Source organism: Branchiostoma floridae, chromosome 13, assembly GCF_000003815.2.
Source record: "Branchiostoma floridae strain S238N-H82 chromosome 13, Bfl_VNyyK, whole genome shotgun sequence".
Classification (NCBI taxonomy): domain Eukaryota; kingdom Metazoa; phylum Chordata; class Leptocardii; order Amphioxiformes; family Branchiostomatidae; genus Branchiostoma; species Branchiostoma floridae.
This window is the reverse complement of record NC_049991.1, coordinates 8,845,607-8,865,454: the sequence shown is the minus strand read 5'-3', so window position 1 is coordinate 8,865,454 and position 19,848 is coordinate 8,845,607. Positions and strand designations below refer to the sequence as shown.

The 19,848-nt window shown below is 40.2% G+C and overlaps 2 protein-coding genes across 2 annotated transcripts in view; one reads left to right on the top strand and one right to left on the bottom strand.

Moving 5' to 3' along the window:
- The window catches only part of LOC118429446 (fibrillin-3-like), a 137,807-nt gene extending 122,057 nt beyond the window's left edge, over positions 1-15,750 (top strand). The window contains exons 45-66 of the mRNA XM_035839931.1: positions 1,017-1,139; positions 1,371-1,493; positions 2,273-2,395; positions 2,980-3,102; positions 3,339-3,461; positions 3,682-3,804; positions 4,845-4,967; positions 5,230-5,352; positions 6,137-6,274; positions 6,493-6,630; positions 6,991-7,116; positions 8,270-8,392; positions 8,589-8,711; positions 8,954-9,076; positions 9,294-9,416; positions 9,650-9,772; positions 9,990-10,112; positions 10,783-10,905; positions 11,191-11,313; positions 11,883-12,005; positions 12,804-12,926; positions 13,486-15,750. Coding sequence (XP_035695824.1) covers positions 1,017-1,139; positions 1,371-1,493; positions 2,273-2,395; positions 2,980-3,102; positions 3,339-3,461; positions 3,682-3,804; positions 4,845-4,967; positions 5,230-5,352; positions 6,137-6,274; positions 6,493-6,630; positions 6,991-7,116; positions 8,270-8,392; positions 8,589-8,711; positions 8,954-9,076; positions 9,294-9,416; positions 9,650-9,772; positions 9,990-10,112; positions 10,783-10,905; positions 11,191-11,313; positions 11,883-12,005; positions 12,804-12,926; positions 13,486-13,832 — 2,963 coding nt within the window. The 3' untranslated portion in view covers positions 13,833-15,750. The remainder of the gene's footprint in view (positions 1-1,016; positions 1,140-1,370; positions 1,494-2,272; positions 2,396-2,979; positions 3,103-3,338; positions 3,462-3,681; positions 3,805-4,844; positions 4,968-5,229; positions 5,353-6,136; positions 6,275-6,492; positions 6,631-6,990; positions 7,117-8,269; positions 8,393-8,588; positions 8,712-8,953; positions 9,077-9,293; positions 9,417-9,649; positions 9,773-9,989; positions 10,113-10,782; positions 10,906-11,190; positions 11,314-11,882; positions 12,006-12,803; positions 12,927-13,485) is intronic.
- Positions 15,751-16,726: 976 nt separating this feature from the next.
- Positions 16,727-17,750, bottom strand: LOC118428867. Its single transcript, XM_035839106.1, has one exon. The coding sequence runs from the start codon at positions 17,703-17,705 to the stop codon at positions 16,962-16,964; it is 744 nt and encodes a 247-aa protein (XP_035694999.1). The 5' UTR covers positions 17,706-17,750; the 3' UTR covers positions 16,727-16,961.
- Positions 17,751-19,848: the final 2,098 nt, after the last annotated feature.

Genomic DNA, 19,848 nt, shown 5'->3' with positions numbered 1-19,848 from the left:
CATTCTGCTATCACTAAAACCAACACCCCAAACTCGCGTAAAATAAAAAAAAATACCGGTCCACAAACGACGACAAGCTTCCAGAATTTGTTAAAGCTTTTGTGTATTGTTGTCAATTGTAAGATAAACAGTACAGTTTTTTACTTACTTTTGACGGAACAATATTCTTCGGCGCGCGGCCTGCTCCCGGTACAGTATTATAACCTGCTAATTTGAAAGACCCTTCCTCATTGGCTGTAGCCGAGTTGCCGAGCTTATGGCTTATGGTGAATGTCTCGCGCCGTGTTATTAACTATTCCAATAAGCGACCCCGTTCACGGCCGCGGCTGGCCGCCACGTGGTCTTACACACAGGCAAGGTATACCATATATGGTGAGACGCTCAGAGGCGGCGAAGACGAAAACGAAGACGAAAAAAACCCCCGCCAAATTGGCTTATAACTCCTTTTTAAAGTGATTTTGTGCCAAAAAAATGATAACGGGGTCCTTATAGTAAATATCTCATGCACTATCATACCAAATTTCGGGCCCCTTGGGCTTAGTATCTGGGCACGGGAGGCGCAATCATACAGTTCGGTCAGGACACCATGCATGCATAAAATCATTTTAAAGGTATCTATAAAGAAAAAAACGGGTCTGGGTATTGGCCCACTCTACGTCTGTGCCAAATTTCAGGTCATTCGGTGCAGGAACGACGGAGAGGAATCACTTTAACGATCGCGACAGGAGAAAGAAAGAAAGGAAGAAAGAAAGAAAGAAAGAAAGAAAGAAAGAAAGAAAGAAAGAAAGAAAGAAAGAAAGAAAGAAAGAAAGAAAGAAAGAAAGAAAGAAAGAAAGAAAGAAAGAAAGAAAGAAACATTACGAACATAATATTTTCACTCCCTAGCGTACCTACGGTACGCGGAGTGAAAATGATTACACTTTGACAGTACCATATCATGTCAATAAGTTCCCTTTCGCAACATCATGTATTAACCGAATGCTCATCTAACTCACTTGTATTGTTTGTATCCACAGATGATGATGAATGTACTGATGGTACGGACAACTGCCACGATGACGCAACCTGTACCAACGAACCCGGCTCGTTCACCTGTACCTGTAACAACGGTTACAGCGGGGACGGAGTTACCTGCACTGGTGAGAGTAAAGATTCTGTTGTGCATAAATAAACATTGCACTTTTAAGAGTACATGTGATTCTTCAACCAAGTTTCCCTTTATACCAGTGCGACTCTCCGGCATTTTGCACAGACATACACAGTCTTCAGCGCCCAGACGCAAGTTTTCTAAATCCGTAATTTTTTGCACATGTGACAACAATCTCATATGTTCGTTTACCTATGGTTCCTTGTATGGCTTTGTTCTACAGATGATGATGAATGTACTGATGGTACAGACAACTGTGACGATGACGCAACCTGTACTAACGAACCTGGCTCGTTCACATGTACCTGTAACAACGGTTACAGCGGAGACGGAGTCACCTGTGATGGTGAGAGAAAAGAATTTGGTTATTTATGACTTAGAATAATACTTTCACATAAAATACAGTCAAACCTGTATGAATCGGCCACTGAAGGGACAACAGAAAAGTGGCCACTTAAGTGAAAATACTGATCAATTGACCACAAGCAATAAGTTACACATGATTTCAGTACCAACTGATCTTTCTCACCAAGTAATATTGTCTCGATCGTCCCAAAATTCAGCTGACCCCGCCAAAGTCAAATCTACCGAAGACGATTGATATGGCCATGAGTAGTGTTGGTAAATTCGACAGAAAAACTTGCGCTCTAACGATCAAAGCACGCGTACCTTCCACTACCGCAAAAATGACCCTATCGGCAACGGCAAATCCTCGCAAAGTACGATTTTAAACATGGCGCAGGGTGCCATACGGCCGCTGTAAGGTCATAATAGGCAGTGTTTCTGTATGTGCGGCACCGGAAATTGTGTGTCCGTTGCCACGTTGCCCAGGTAACCGCTATAGACTATTTCGTAATGCTTAGGTCAGTGGAAAAATACAAGAGACCGACGTAAAGTGGCTGCAATGTTCAGGTCGTCACTATGCAAATGTGGCCACTAAAACAGGTTTGGCTGTACGCGCTTTAGTTCCTTTTTATAACACATTATATAACACATCTTTTTCTGAATTTTTGGCGGACGTACGAAGTCAGCAATCTTACTTAACCGCTCTGGATATCTAGCAAATCTAACATAGGTCTCATATGTTCATTGACCTCTGGTCACTTGTACTGTTTATATCGACAGATGACGATGAATGTACTGATGGTACGGACAACTGTCACGACGACGCAACCTGTACTAACGAACCCGGCTCGTTCACCTGTACTTGTAACAACGGTTACAGTGGGGACGGAGTTACCTGTACTGGTGAGAGCAAAGAATTTAGTTATACAAAAATATTATTACAAGTGAACACTATATAGGACAGGACAATATTATATCCATTAAGAGAAACTTGAAAGGGTACAGAACCAAGCTGCCAGATTCTGTACAAACAACTACAACAGGGATGCTAGTGTTACCAAAATTAAAACAGATCTGCAGTGGAAATCACTTGATGAGAGAAGGAAAATTTCCAGACTTTGAATGATGTACAAAATGACCAATAGGCTGGTGAACGTACCGACTGATAAGTATCTAATACCAGCTCAAAAAATGAACAAGAAACAGCCATGACTTCAAGTACCAGAGTTGCCAACCTAGGATTGATGTGTTCAAAAATTCGTTCAGTGTAATATAACCATCTGCTGCCGCACCGCGTGCCTGCGAAGCTGGTGTGTTACGCCGAAGGGCGGTTATACTGGCTATATAGATACAGATACAGAAGTCCCATTTCACAACACCATGTATTACCCAAATTTCCAACTAACTGACCTATTCTGTCTTGTATGTGTTGCACCGGTCTCATATGTTCATATAACTGTATTCACTTGTATTGTTTGTTTCGACAGATGACGATGAATGTACTGATGGTACGGACAACTGTCACGATGACGCAACCTGTACTAACGAACCCGGCTCGTTCTCCTGCACCTGTAACAACGGTTACAGCGGGGACGGGGTCACCTGTACTGGTGAGAGTTAACAAAATTGGTTATTCATTGGTTAGAATAATAGTGTCACATAAAATACTTGCTTTAGTTCCTTTTTATAACACCTTTGTCTTTTCGGAATTTTTGGCTGATGTACTAAGTCGTCTCCATCAATCTTACTCAACCTTTTTAGATACACGACTGCTCGCAGATGTAACATATGTCTCATATGGTCGTTTATCTCTGGTCACTTGTATTGTTTGTATACGTATCGACAGATGACGATGAATGTACTGATGGTACGGACAACTGCCACGATGACGCAACCTGTACTAACGAACCCGGCTCGTTCACCTGTACTTGTAACAGTGGTTACACCGGAGACGGAGTCACTTGTACTGGTGAGAGCAAAAAAATATCGTTATGCATAAGTAAATATAACACTGTTACACATACTTCCATTAAGTTCCGTTTTGCAATGCATTCCCTCTTCGGAATTTCCAACTGACGTCTACTTCAGCTCTCTGACCCAATCTTCCTGGACATATAACTTTTAGCATGTGTGACGTCGGTCCCAAAATTTTGTTCACCTCTGGTCACTTTTATTGTTTGTATCGACAGATGACGATGAATGTACTGATGGTACGGACAACTGTCACGAGGACGCAACCTGTACTAACGAACCCGGCTCGTTCACCTGTACCTGTAACAATGGTTACAGCGGGGATGGAGTCACTTGTACTGGTGAGAGCAATAAATTTGGTTATACAAAAGTACTATTACAAGTGGACATTACCAAGAAAACCATAGAAACAAATTGAGGTTGAGGACATACAAAACATTCAAAGAAACATATGAAAGAGAAACATATTATCACCTCAAGCTTTGAACGTCGTATAGAGCCATATGTAAACTTGGCATAATTGACTATCCGTTACATTTAGAATCCGACAGGCATAACTAATCTACTTTTAAATGATAGAAAATGAAAAGTCTGTGACCACTTGCACTTATATCTTGAAGATAACAGACATCCTCATTAGACTGTACTAATATGAATACGAACGCCAATCCCTATCCAAGACTAATACAGATTGACGATAAATAAAAGAAACGAACCTGGCACGTTCTCCTGTAACAACGGTTACAGAGGGAACGGAGTCTCCTGCACTGGTACGAACAACGAATTTAATCAGGCCATGTTAATTTGATTATGTGGTTGACATCCTCTGGGAACATAAACTGATGGGATCGTGCGAATTAAATTTACTTCATTATAGAATCGTATTGGCCAGGAAGGTTGAATACATGACTGAATACACAGAATAAATTATACCAAACAATGCATTTGTTTTATTTGTTCTTTCACATTTTCTTTGACCTTGTAATGTTCTATGACATTAGTATACGTTTTGTTATATCTATCATTGCAATCCTCGGACTATATTTGCTTATATTATTTCGAAGCTGCTATGTACGATTTAGGGTATGGTTGAAAACTTTTATTTTATTTCTGGAAACAGCCAGTAAATAATGCACGTGTGGATGTCATCCATCAACAAGGCCGAGTATCACTACTAAAGTGAACATTATATTGTAAAAGTACCAAATTGTTTTCATTAAGTTCCATTTCACAACACATTGTGTCACCCAAATGTTCGACTGATTCACTCTGTCTTTTTCAGCTTTCTTTCTCAATCTCCCTGGACACACAATTTTTCGTAAATGTGATAAAGGTCTCATATTTATTAACCCCTGGTCACTTGTATTGCTCGTATCTAAAGATGACGATGAATGTACTGATGGTACCGACAACTGCGACGATGACGCAACCTGTAGTAACGAACCCGGCTCGTTCTCCTGTACCTGTAACAACGGTTACAGCGGAGACGGAGTCGACTGTGATGGTGAGAGCAAAGAATTTGCTTTTACATGCGTAAACATTCGTTTGTTGGAAATTTTTTTCGTTACATGTCACAAAGTCTCTCTCAATATATATATATATATATATATATATACTTTATGTATTTTATATATGGAATCGTCCACGGACTTAGTATTTTCATCTATCTTTATTAACCTCTTAGTAAACCTCTTAGTAAACCTCTAGAGAATATGACTCATATATGATTGTTTAGTACTGGTCACTCAAAGTGTTTGTATTAACAGATGACGATGAATGTGCGGATGGTACGGACAACTGCGACGAGAACGCAACCTGTAATAACACACCCGGCGGGTTTACCTGTACCTGTAATACCGGTTACAGTGGAGACGGAGTCACCTGTACTGGTGAGGACGAAGAATTCGGTTATACATTGATAAACTGTTACAATATATTGTTACAGTACTTGTATTACGTCCTTTTAGTTTTATTCTTAAAATGTCCCAGTGCAATTTAGGACTGATATTTGCAGTCTATTTGGCCTCTCTGAATTAATCTCTGTCACATAGGGAAGTCGGTGTTTCAGGCTATTCCGTCGGACGCGTATAGTTATAAATAGTTTAGAGCTGATCCGGTCGTAGTCGGCATGTCAGAAACTTATTATTGGGCTTAAAGCCGGTCTCATGACAAAAAGGGATCCAGAAATTCGAGCATCCACACCAGAATCTTTTTCAGTATTTGGCACTATCTAATCCTTTTATGTATGGATAAAAAATCGATATACATATACAATGTAGTACATAACTAGAGTTCGGCGACCTCATACCTATAGGAAATATTGAGAGCTTTTGTATATTTTTTCAAATAGGTTATATTCACATGATTCATGCATGGTGATGGTCATAACTGACAAACGTACACATTTCACAAGTATGAAATACCCATAATTGATCATTAAGCGTTTTTAATGTTTGCAGGAGAATTTTCACATTTAGTTCTGTATCATGATAGGAATACCTTACATTTGACATATGTAACTTATTTTAGCACCGTGGGGAATTTTGTCTAGATCTGTTCCTGGTCATTTGATTACACCCTAAGTATGAATAAACACGTAAATGAGGATTGTTTTATAAGTCATGACTTCTGTAATTCTGTATGTCAACACCGTGCCAACTTCAATTTCTGCAGACACCGATGGGTGCAGTCCCGATCCGTGCGTTTCAATAGCTACTTGTACCGACAATGTGGCTCCCGCGACTGGTGGAGTCTGCACCTGTCCGGCAGGATATCACGGTGATGGAAAAGTTCATGGGACCGGATGTACAGGTAGTTTTGGATTTAAAGATGCTACTAAATAAATGTACCAAAGAGTGAGGCACATTTTTTTAAAAGTAATCAGTACAAGGACAGAAAAATGTGGCACTGCACACAAGTTTTGCGAACTTTTAAAATCAGCGTCCATTATTGATTTGAAGTACCTTTGTTCTGGCTCGTGGTGTATTGTGGTAAAAACGTCTATGTTAACTACGACTGTATCTTTACAGATATCCCCGGGTGCGATCCGAATCCGTGCGTTTACATCGCTACCTGCGAAGATGTTCCTGCCCCAGGGACCGGTGCAGTTTGTGTCTGCCCGTCTGGATATGAGGGCGATGGAACAATGGGTGGGACCGGGTGTACAGGTGATATTGACCTTACCTTCAGCCAGACTATTATATTCTTCTCTCATGTGAAGGAAGTAGTTTTGAAGTGTGTATACTCCGAGTCTTACAATGGTTACGCTGTACGTCCAGACGTTGCGACTCCCAGGATTGTATATTCTTCTTGCTATAACTTTGTTTGTGACGGCGATGAATACACAGGTGCAGATTGTTATTCTTTGTGATGTTGCTATAAAAAAGACTTTGGTTACAGGTTCTCATTTTTACAAAAGAACGTCATTGCTTGCAGTACTCTAAAATGAATTTTGGAGGATTTTTTTAGTTTATGTAGCGATTAAATTCTACCGATTAGATTCCACCCGTCTTATCTTGTTTCTACAGAAATTGATGGATGCGATCCCGACCCGTGCGATGTCAATGCACAGTGTACAGATATTCCAGCTCCTGGGACCGGTGCCGACTGTACGTGTAACAATGGATATTCGGGAGATGGAGTCACGTGTACAGGTGATATTCTTTATGATGTTATTATTGACAACTCCTCAAGCTATGGTTTGTTTCAAATAAGACGTTCATGTCTGCAGTTTTATTTATCATTATTTTTCTGGGTTATCTGGATTTGAAGGCAAACTTCGAGCAGCAATAGATGTGTTGGAAATGAATGACAATGGATACACACGTATACATGAAAACCAACAGGTATTTTTTCATGAACTTGATGAAGGATTTTATCATAACAATGCTGGTGATAAACATTTCTTAATTACAGGCGATTCGGCAATGAAACAGTGGGAACGATTATAAACACATGCTGCTAACATTGTAAAAGAAGGTTGATCTAAAAATTACGACGAACTAAATTACTCAGTCTCTTCAGCTCCTTAAGGCCCCCACTTCACTAGAATGGCGCTCTCACGGATCTCTCGCTGCGATTGCAAATTTGAATATCGCGGCGACAGGGCGGTGGGATCGCAAAAGTCTCCATGGGAGCGAGGTGAGAGCGCCGTAAGAGCGCGGTAAAGGTGCCATCGCAGCGAGAGCGGCGATGGTATGGAGCCCTGTCATACGATCGTCGTGAGAGAGCCGAAGTTGGCGATGCCACAATGATCGCCAAAAGAGCGTGATGAGAGCGCCAAGAGAGGGCTAAGCAATGGTATATGATAGGATCCATTCCACTAGGACGGCGATCTCACCGCGCTTTCAACTATAGTTCGTACAATTCTTGAAGAAATATGCTTTGATGAATTTTGTTGCCAAACCATACTTTTGGGTCATGAATCACTTCTTAGTCAAGATCATGGGTAATACAAATTGAACAACTACACATGCATATTCAATGTTCTTTCAGCATTTCGAATCACAGGATTTCTTCAGATTACATGTACATACAACACATATTGAACACAAAGAACTAAGATAATTGTTCAAAACGTACTTATGATCTCCAATGAAATAAACTGAGATGGAGTGATAAAAACACAAAGGATTATTATCAATTTCTTAACAAATTATTTAATGTTGACACATTAAGATGTAGTTGTCATGTTATTAACATGTGGATTTAGATCATTGAAGTCTTATTTTGAATAGATCAAATTGTTTCATTGTTCTATTATTTACGATAGTAACGTGGCTATAATAATATAAATTATGTCGACAGACAACGATGAATGTACTGATGGTACGGACAACTGCCACGAAGACGCAACCTGTACTAACGAACCCGGCTCGTTCACCTGTAGCTGTAACAGTGGTTACAGTGGGGACGGAGTCACATGTACTGGTGAGAGCAAAGAATTTGATGACGAAAAAGTAAAGTGAGATTACACTATGGAAGTACTAATTATTTTCATTAATGTTCATTTCATATCACCCGACTTTCGACTTACTTACTCTGTCTTCCTCAGCTCTTTCTAAACACATTTTTTTCGCCAAATGTGCGCCTGTCTCATATGGACACTTGTATTGTGCATCCATAGATGATGATGAATGTACTGATGGTACGGACAACTGCCACGCAGACGCAACCTGTACCAACACACCCGGCTCATTCAGCTGTAGCTGTAACAACGGTTACAGCGGGGACGGAGTCACTTGTACTGGTGAGAGTAAAGGATTTGATGATGCATAAGTACTAGTAAATACTCCACTTTTGTAGTTCAGGTATGCGCTTGCAATAAGTTCCATTTATCAACATATTGTCCCTTCGTAATTTTTGAATGACCCACTTAGTCTTCTTCTAGCTCTCTGGCCCAATCTTTCTGGACATATGACGTCTAGCATGTGTGACTTAAGTCTTTTTAGTTTGCTTACCTCTGGTCACTTGTATTGTTTGTATCGGCAGATGACGATGAATGTACTGATGGTACGGACAACTGCCACGAAGACGCAACCTGTACTAACACCCTCGGCTCATTCAGCTGTAGCTGTAACAACGGTTACAGCGGGGACGGAGTTACCTGTACTGGTGAGACCAAAGAATTTGATGATGCAAAAATTAAGTTAAAATTACACTGTAAAGGCAGCCAATCATAAAACACAATATCTAACCCCTAAAATGTTGACTGACTTACTCTGTTTTATTCATCTTTCCTAGTCTCTCTTAAAACAGGATTTCTCGCAAATGTGAGATCGGTCTTCCACGAATGTTTTGTACTTGTAAATCGTATTGTTTATATACATAGATGACGATGAATGTTCGGATGGTACGGACAACTGCGACGAGAACGCAACCTGTACAAACACACCTGGCTCGTTCACTTGTACCTGTAACAACGGTTACAGCGGGGACGGAGTCACCTGTACTGGTGAGAGTAAAGAATTTGATTATGCATAAGTAAATACTGCACTGTGCTACAGTACAGGTATACTTCCAATAAGTTCCATTTTTCAACACATTGTCCCTTCGTAATTTTTGATTGACCCACTTAGTCTCCTAACTCTCTGGCCCAATCTTTCTGGACATATGACGTCTAGCATGTGTGACTTAAGTCTTTTTAGTTTGCTTACCTCTGGTCACTTGTATTGTTTGTGTCGACAGATGATGATGAATGTACCGATGGTACGGACAACTGCCACGATGACGCAACATGTACTAACACACCCGGCTCGTTCTCATGTAGCTGTAACAACGGTTACAGCGGGGACGGAGTCGACTGTACTGGTGAGAGTAAAGAATTTGATGATGCAAAAATAAAGTAAACATTACACTGGAAACGCAGCCAATTATACAACACAATATCTAACCCCTAAATGTTTGACCGACTTACTCTGTTTTATTCATCTTTCCAAGTCTCTCTTAACACAGGACTTCTCGCAAATGTGAGATCGATCTGCTACGAATGTTTTGTACTGGTCAATTGTATTGTTTATATACACAGATGACGATGAATGTGCGGATGGTACGGACAACTGCGACGAGAACGCAACCTGTGCTAACGAACCCGGCTCGTTCACCTGTAGCTGTAACAATGGTTACAGTGGTGACGGGGTCACCTGCACTGGTGAGAGGAAGGAATTTGGCAATACACTAGTAAACATTGCTTTGTTACAAAACCTGTATTACTTCTATAAATTTCAATTTCACAACCTTTTTTTCTGGATTTTGAGCCGAGTAACTTTTTTTTTACTTAATGGTCACCACGTAACAAGGCCTGAAGGCCACTCAAGGTTATATGACACTTGTAGCTGTAACAACATCTCTTCGCCCTAGGTCAGAAACATCATGATTGAGATCACTATGAGTGAGAACTAACTCGCGAAGCAGGAGTTACGAGGGCTGCTCGGGACATTCCCTACCCCTTTTGGGCCGGAATGGTTTGATCCGCTCATGTTCGCACATGCGGCGGGTTTTTAACTGGGGGGGGGGGGGGTTGCTCTCCCCGAACACGGGACCTCCATCAGAAGGTGGCCCTAGCCGAAGCTAGATACTCATGTTTACCTGAGTAAAGTGAGGAAAGTCGTGTAAAGTCCCTTTCCCAAGGGCACAAGATCGGTAACACGGCAGCTGGATTCGAACCCACAACCTCTCGGTCACGGGCCGAATATGCTGCCACTGTGCCACAACTCAGCCTTGTTTATGTCTCTGAACCATTCTTTCTGAGCACTTGACTTCTCACACGTGTGACATGTTTTTCATGTTGATTTATCTTCATCTGCATTTTGTATCGACAGATGATGATGAATGTACTGATGGTACGGACAACTGCCACGAAGACGCAACCTGTACTAACACACCTGGCTCGTTCACCTGTACCTGTAACAATGGTTACAGCGGAGACGGAGTCACCTGTACTGGTGAGAGCAAATAATTCGGTTATACAAAAGTGATCATTATACTGTTACAGTACATGTTTTACTTCTGCTGTGTATCTCCTCTGAATTTTTGACTGATTCTTCATTCCTCGAACCAATCTCTGATTACGTTTCGCGCTTGCGACATGTGTGTGTGACCTTCGGTCAAAAAAATTGTTTTAAAGAAAGTTTTCTTTTCAGCCCCTCTGAAAACACAATTTCTCTCAACTGTGACATCAATCTCATAAGCTCATTTACCTCTGGTCACTTGTATGTTTGTATCCACAGATGACGATGAATGTACTGATGGTACGGACAACTGCCACGAGGACGCAACATGTACTAACGAACCCGGCTCGTTCTCCTGTACTTGTAACAGTGGTTACAGCGGGGACGGAGTCACCTGTACTGGTGAGAGCTAAGGATTTGGTTATACATTACACTGTTACAGTTCATGCAGATCAAGACTTAATTGTATTATCAGGGAGAAAATAGTATTTGAATAGCAAGTAATCGACTCGTTTACATTATTTACGTGATTTGCTACAATGGGCTCCTTTGCTAAGGGAGGACTTCATGTACACGACAAGGAATAACGGATCCGTTGTTGGAAAACATTATTTGACGAAGGTATGATATCGTGGAACTTTAGTTTGCAAATATTGCTATTGACGTCATTTCTGCGAATGAGTGCGTATCATTCATTAGAGTACAAACGACACCCTTACTAAAGGTATTAATTAAAAGTACTGTTGATTTGTTTAATTTCACGGCCTGTATTGTCTTTGACTGTAGCTCTGGCCTTTTGTGATAGCAACTGGCTAGTCGGGCAGTCGTGTCTGTATATTCTTTATGTCAAAATAATATTTTTTTAAAATATGAATATTTTAAAGGGAATTACACTTACATAATACTAAGAATTATAAAGATGTCTATTGGCTAATATATATTCCACCACCTATTCTCTATTTGGAACATAGACGTGGACGAATGTGAATATGCAAATGGCCATTGTGAACAGAACTGCACGAATACAGTCGGGAGTTTCTACTGCTCCTGTGATGATGGTTACGTCCTAAATGACGACGGGCTATCGTGTGACGGTACGTTTCTTCCGCTTTGCATAGATATTGTTTATGCAGTTAAGAAAATGTGCGACCGTAATAAAATCATCATAATAGAAATTTTTCTTACATTGGTAAGATAAGACTTTATACTTTTGACAACTTGTTTATATGTGTAGGGAATGGTATTATCTGATTTAATGTTTGCGAATTATTAACGAGATATCTTCATATCAATGTCGACATAGACAGATGTGACCACAGTAGCATTTCTGAAGAGTAATGTTTAGTGTTGCTATGATTAGAGTATAACTGATGTAAATGAGGACATCATTTGAATAATAGCCAATAAATAAGCCTTAAAATGCTTTACTTGTAAGGTTCACATCGTTTGGAGAATGGATGATGTTGCGAACAACCATATATATATATATATAGATAGATAGATAGATATATAGATAGATAGATGGATGGATGGATAGATAGATAGATAGATAGATAGATAGATAGATAGATGGATGGATGGATAGATAGATAGATAGATAGATAGATAGATAGATAGATAGATAGATAGATTGATTGATAGATAGATAGATGATTATACGTGGTATCATATAATACAATGTAGTTATGTTCAATATCACTACAGTTATTATCTGTCCAGACGAATAGACAATTCGCCACTGGCTAGTTGGGCATCCATGACTATTAGCATTTCAAAATCAAACCAAATATTTTAAAGACGATATAAATGATAAAATGGACACTACTTGTGTGAATAATGGTGGCAACATGTCTAATATATCTTTGTAATGTTTCCTTTCATTTGAAACATAGATGTGGACGAATGTGCCTTTGAAAATGGTGGCTGTGAACAGTTTTGCAATAACACAGACGGGAGTTACTACTGTTCCTGTGATGATGGATATATCCTGAATGACGACGGTGTATCATGTGACGGTAGGCTTTTTTTTCTTTTGCATAGGTTTTATTTCATACAGGCTCCTGCAAAAGTGGACAAATTCAAGAAAAATACGACCACCATAACAAGCATGTCGAAGTTCTAAAGGCTTCTTTTGCTTTCCATAGATTGTGTGCATACAGGCTCCTTTAATGTACAAACATAAGTAAATTGTTTCCACATACAGAACGATTAATTTGGTTTGTTGTTCCACTTATCTAAAATTTAATTCCAGAGGAAAGATAATGAATTGAAAGATAATGACTTAAACTACATTATCTTTCCTGCCCTTTTCGAGCAAAGCTGCCATTACACAACGGACAAGCTGCTAAAAATCTCCCAAAGCCCCAGTAATCGCCATGACGTCGTCCGTACTTTGGCCGAAAATACCCATTTGGGGCTCGCCGACACGTACGTCGGCCGAGCTCAATCCTCGATTTGAGATTTCAAATCTTTTATGAGCAAACATTCATAAGGGTCTTATCCTTTAATAATAAAGATAAGATTTGAAAACTAGAAACAAAGACACTGTCTCATGCTCTTCTTTATCCTTAACAGATGATTGCAGCAGCAGTGGCTCTAGTGAAAGCAGCGACTCTGATAGCAGCAGTGGCTCCAGTGGAGGTGGCAGTAGCTCTGGATGTCGCAGTGGCTCCAGTAGCAGTGGCTCCAGTAGCAGTGGCTCCAGTAGCAGCGGTGGCTCCGGTGGCAGCAGTGGCTCTGGTGGCAGCAGTGGCTCCGGTGGCAGCAGTGGATCCGGTGGCAGCAGTGGATCCGGTGGCAGCAGTGGATCCGGTGGCAGCAGTGGATCCAGTGGCTCCGGTGGATCCGACGGCGATTGTGTGTCATTCTGCCATTCTGTCTGTACTTCAGTTTGTTATAATGACTATTATTGTGTCCCCTAAAGACCAGCTTTGATCAATTATCTACGGTTTGATCGAATTCAGCTGAACTACTTTGTGACACGTAAAATAAGAACTCTGCTTCGTCTACAATTAACATCACTATAATTGTAGGTAAGGACCAGAGGGATTCAATATTGAAAGAAGCTAATATGATATGAAAAGCAGTAAAACGACTAAAAATAAATCTGGCGTACATCTTACTATCAATAACGTCATCTACGCCAGTTTCTCAACGATTTGGAAACCCGCCGTTCTTTTTTCAATAAGAAAGTTTTTTTACAAAAACGTCCCTGCAATTCCAAAACAAGTGGCTAGGAGGTTCAAACCTATACCACTTCTTTCTGAAAGCTTTCTGTCAGCATGCCCTGGACAAGAAACAAAAAGCTGAAGGTCTGCTTAAGTTCCAAAGAAAGTCGCCAGGACGCCCCTAATCGATCTTGACCTTTGTCTTCCCACGAAACATACCAAATATTAACTCAATCCATTCTGACCTTCTTAAGTTTTCCTGAACACAAATATGTGATTTCAAACACAATTAGACACATTAAATCCCTGCAAAGCTACCACTGTTTATGGAGGTAAAAACACCTCGTTTTGCACGGAGCTCTGGAGGTTATAAAGAACGGCAAATCAGTTATTGATCTGGACTTAACTTATCCTGACAAATGAAAAGAAAAACCCAAATTTCATGGAGGTAATATCACATCGATGTTTTACGAAGGTGATAAACACTACACTTGCAATTATTGAATTGACCTGGGCTTAATATAAGATTGTATTTAAAGTAGATGCATACGGAATAGATTTCAGATAGATGTGTTGATACTTATAATTATTCAAATAGGTTAACATATTACATCACAACGTAACGAAGAATGTAGGACTTATGGTCAAGAGGACGTAAAGTAATATTGATTAGTAATGTCATTTATGGTGAGTACTTCGTTATAATTAGGAAGTTTTCGTCAGCAGTTTATTTTAAGAAGCTATGACTTATCTTATGATGAAGGTTACTTATATTGAATATTGATTAGTAAAATTATATATATCCGGTACTTCATTATCAGTGAGACATTCCTCACAGCAGTCGAATTCTTTGAAAAAAAATTAGGACATATGGTCAAGAATACTTTAAACAATATTAATATTCATTAGTAATATCATCTTTATCCTGTACTTCATTACAATTGAGTTCTCATCAGCAGTTCATCAATTCAAGAAGCAATGACTTATGTTATGATGGAGAAAATTGACTAGTAAGCCCTATATCCAATACTTTATTATCTATAGGACGTTCAAGAAGTAGGGCTTATAGATATCAGGTGCAAATCTATCTTCTCTTACGCTTGAAGTTAATATGGTCACTGTAAACCTTTGTGCTCAACTAACAATGTACTCACTCAACCCGTAGAGGTGCAAAGTAAGGGGTTTTGAACAGGCAAACACCAACAATTGTTGTGGAACCCACAAACCTCAAAGTCAATGATAACATCGTTTAAGAAAGACCATCTCACATTTGCCAAGAGAGTACTCATGATCCATACCATCCATTCCCTTAGAAGCTAACCATGATTTGCAAATCAACATAGCACAGATTGCATAGACTGACTTTGCTGTCATATTGTTGGTGCTTACACCGGTAGACATGTTGCGCTTTAACAGTAACCTATATCCAGTAAGAACATCGCACCTTTATGACCATACATGTAACCAAGAAACCATAATATTATAACCAAGAAATCATAATCATGTAGCCAAGAAATTATAATAATGTAACCAAGACGGAATCATAATCATGTAGCCAAGAAATTATCATAATGTAACCAAGAAACAATGCTATTGTAATCAAGAACGAATGGAACCAAGAAAGCATATATAGATAAGCAAGTAACGTGCAATAAATAGTGATAGAAAAATATTGCGTTTTATCATTTTTTTCCTTCGATTCGGTAACGTTATAAGTAACATATCTCATCCGGCTTGTTACAATGATGAGCCAAAAACTAGATAGGCAAGTCATAATCAGTACGACATATATCATCTTCTGAGTCCCCGGGCCACTCCCCCTAACTTTGTTTGCGATTGAACCAATTTGAAAGCTTCTGGATGTTGTCATTCTTCGTTATACCGAACAAAACATTAGATGAATGGCCTATGCCATGCTATGACCAATAAAAAATATTGAACGGTTGCCCCAAAAATGCACAACATCTATCTCCAAGCAGATGCAAGGATCGGGCTCATTGGGGCCCCCGGGGGAGGGCTGATCGAATATATTATAATACGGCATATGGGGGGCTGGTCGAAAAATGCGGTATATAAGGAAAAGGATACTATTTTCCACACCAACCTCTGCTTGGAGAGTAGCCCCCACCCCTATTTTAAAAGTATAGTAGTCCTGTTACCTCACTAGGGTGCTAAATGTCCCGGAGGAAAGAGACTGAAGTCTGACAGCTCTTCACAATACATGAGTGTGCGGCCAGTATATGTTACAATATAGCAAGCTGCCAAACAAGAACTTAACATCTAACAATAATGGTGGAAAATGTCCATTCTTGACCCGCAAGCCTCTGTCGAACTCCAGGGTACTCTCCAAGCAGAGGTTAGGCTCCGGCTGTTTTTAAACGTATTTTCAGTCGTTTCTATTTTGTATTGTATCTTGTGTTGTCAAAACCTAAGCGTTTGGCTGGCGGACTTCGAGGAACAATACAAAAAATAGCAAGCCCGATAAAAACGACTAAAAAACGTTTAAGAAAAGCCGGAGCCTATCCTCTGCTTTGAGGTTCCCACTCCCAGTGCTGACCAGCACGTGGCCTCCGTTTTATAGACCATTTCCGCCCAGCACATTGCCGGGTGAGAAGAGTTTCTCTGTTTAAATCAGACCGACCAATCTGTGAAATGAGTACAAGCTTTTATTAACAGCAAGCTAACAAACCATTACAAAACAGATTCATGTGGCAAATTGTAGTGAGAACAGTAATCATTCTATTGGTTCAAAAATGTGTACGAAAACCCTTTCCAAAGCTAAGTCGTGGTATTGAGCAACACATACCAATCCTAGCCTATCCTACAGAATAGAAATAGAAAATAACGATCGTTCGTTGTTGTCATGCAAGGATCACGTTTAGTCTAATCGTCTTCTGAAGAGTCGCTGTCTTCACTTGTGTCTTCTAGATCTGACAAGTCGCTTTCTTCGTCATCTTTATAATCGCCACCACGTAACTCAGCCAGCATTTCCTGGGCAATCATAATGGCCTCGGCCGGATGCAAAAGCCCGACGTGATCGGGGTAAAGTCCCGTGTCGTCTGGCCCCTTGCACGGGCACTGGAAGCAGGACATGCCCTCGAAGTAACACGTGTTGCAGTCGTCACAGTGACGGTCCCCTTCGTCTACACACTCGCGGCACTTCTCACAGTGCTTCATGCCGCGGCAGGCGTCCTGAAACGGTTGGTTACGACACCAGGAGAACCTCGATGCAATCAAACAACCCGGCGTGGGGCATTTGACGTGCCCGGGGATCATGTCCTTGAGTTGTGCAGATACCTCACAGCAGTAGAATAAATGCCTCTCCTCCAGACGGCCTCGCAGATCTGTAACCTTGAATATGTTGTCCATGAGACATCTGTCCTGGGCTGCGGCGGCACAGTCGACGTTGTACTTTTGGAGGATGTTGAAGGGGTTTATACAGCCTGTACAATTGCAGGAGTCACCACAGGCAACACCTTTCAGAACACAGCCACACCTTCTCGACCCGCAGTCTCCTTTACAGCTACACTTCTTGGTGACCTTCGGTGGACTGGGCTTCTTCTTCTTTGGAGCTGCCGAGACCGCTTTCTGTTGCTCTGTGTGTACAGCTACGCGTTTGGATGCCATTTTGATACAAGCTAAAGTGCACAGTATAAACCAGACAACGACGTTGTCCCTGGAGTGTAGGACAGCAAAGTGGCGTGTGCCTTGATGTCGCTTCGTGTTTATATAGGGGAATGTATGCAAATTTTCGGATTCTAAAGTCGAGGGTGCGGACGTGACAGGAGACAAAAACACGTTTACGGTTTCGAGTACGTACGCATGCGCCGCGTCGGGAACTATGGGTAATATGGGCCACTGGAAGTAAATTTTATGGATGTCATTAATTTCGCCTGATTTCAGAAAAAAAGATGTCTTCTTCGGGGAAGTACCAAAATGGGTGGATTATTAGCCTAATGATTGCACTTGCAGAAGTGACACTGAGGGAGGTAGTAACATTGTATTGTGAAGAGTTGGGTGGTTGTAATTAAATGTGGCACCAATAAGGAAACGGTGTGTACATGGCAAGTGATACCATTAGTCTAGTATTGTCTACCACACTAGTGTCACTTGTACTACACTAGACAAGTGCACTTTCTGCATACATACACTAGTACCGGTAGTACTGTGGGAATGAATGACTTGTTGGCTGTTAAATGTGTCGCTTCAATTCGTGTTGCAACCAAAGACGTTATAACGTACTCGTTTCAACATGTAACTAACGTTATGCCTATATGGTGTCTATTTTGAAACCTATTATTATATTAATACTAGACCACGCGTATATATCAAAGGGCAGATTTATTTTGCTACTTTGTATGTCTAATGTGTCTCTCCTAACAGTATAAGTACATATGTGGTAACAACTCAGCTACCAGAGCTTATGCAATCAAACAGGTACTACCAAAAAGTAGTTAATCAAGCAACTGGATATTGTTTTGAAACGGTCAGACGTTTCGGATAGAATCCACTATCCTTCGTCAGTGACACTGAAGTGATCTGGAAGAAACAGGTCTTTTATACTCTAACTATGAATGAAGACAATTTCAGATGTCCAATAGGAAACGTTGTAAGACAATTCAGACTGAAGACAATTTGGATTCCAAAGAAAACAAAGGTAAGGCAAACTCAAGCTGGTACTGTAGTTTACTGCTACACATATCTCTGATATTTTGTTTGATCCTTGCCTCCTTCCTCGATCATGACCTTAATAAAAAGCGCCTACAGGCCAAATTCAGTTCGCCATGAATAAATAAAGGAGCAAACATACAATTTGAAACAAAGAGACTTCTAGTATGCAAAAAAAGCAGATTTTGGAAACGGTCAGTTGCTTGAGTAACTGCTTTTTGGCATATCTTATTACTTGGATATCTAACTTTCATTGACGTGACTTCTACTATGGTTACAATGTATCTAGAATACATTTCTATACACAGTGAATGAGGATATTGAAAATATATATGTCAATACTTATGTACAAAATCTATATCTATCTACCATTTGGTACGGTTAATCATATACAGTCTATTGCACAGTTTCTAAGATTTAGGCACATATCTCGTACATTTTTTAGTACTTCTACCATATCTTTACAGCATAGATTGTTGCATCAGAATTTAGTTACATGTACAAGACCATTATTCAAACACCACATGGCACTACATAGATGCTTTTTTGCACCAAGTCTATGAGCTGTTTATCAAATTCAATGATCTTACCTGACATACTGTCTCAATTATACATGTATAGGCGAGGGAATGAGGAAAAATGGTCAATGATTCACTCTCAAGTCAAACATGCAGCACACATGGCACAAACCCCAAATCCTTTCCATATTGCAATGTACACAATTTCGAATGTAAACAAGCTCGATACAAGTTACATGTGGTACTGAAGGCACATTGAAATGATTTTATTTATTTATTTCATCTTGAAAACAGATGGGTAGCCCCTACAACAGTGCATAGTTGATTTCCAAGGGAGCCCATCAAACATACATGTAAAATAATAAATACAGGACAAAAAACGTGGTTACAATCAGTCAAACTTTGAACATCCAGGGACAACATACAGTACAGAAAACATAAAACCGGTGCGTCAAAACATAATCAGTGTCCATACTCATGTCGAAAACGTTCCAAGGTCAAAATCAATATGTCAAGAGATGGAGTGGAGGTCAGAGGTCAAATCATATATCAAATCATGTGTAAATCGAAAATTAATGAAACTG

Coding starts and splice junctions, on each gene's coding strand:
- LOC118428867 (XM_035839106.1), bottom strand. CDS start 17,705: ATGGCATCCAAACGCGTAGCTGTACACACAGAGCAACAGAAAGCGGTC.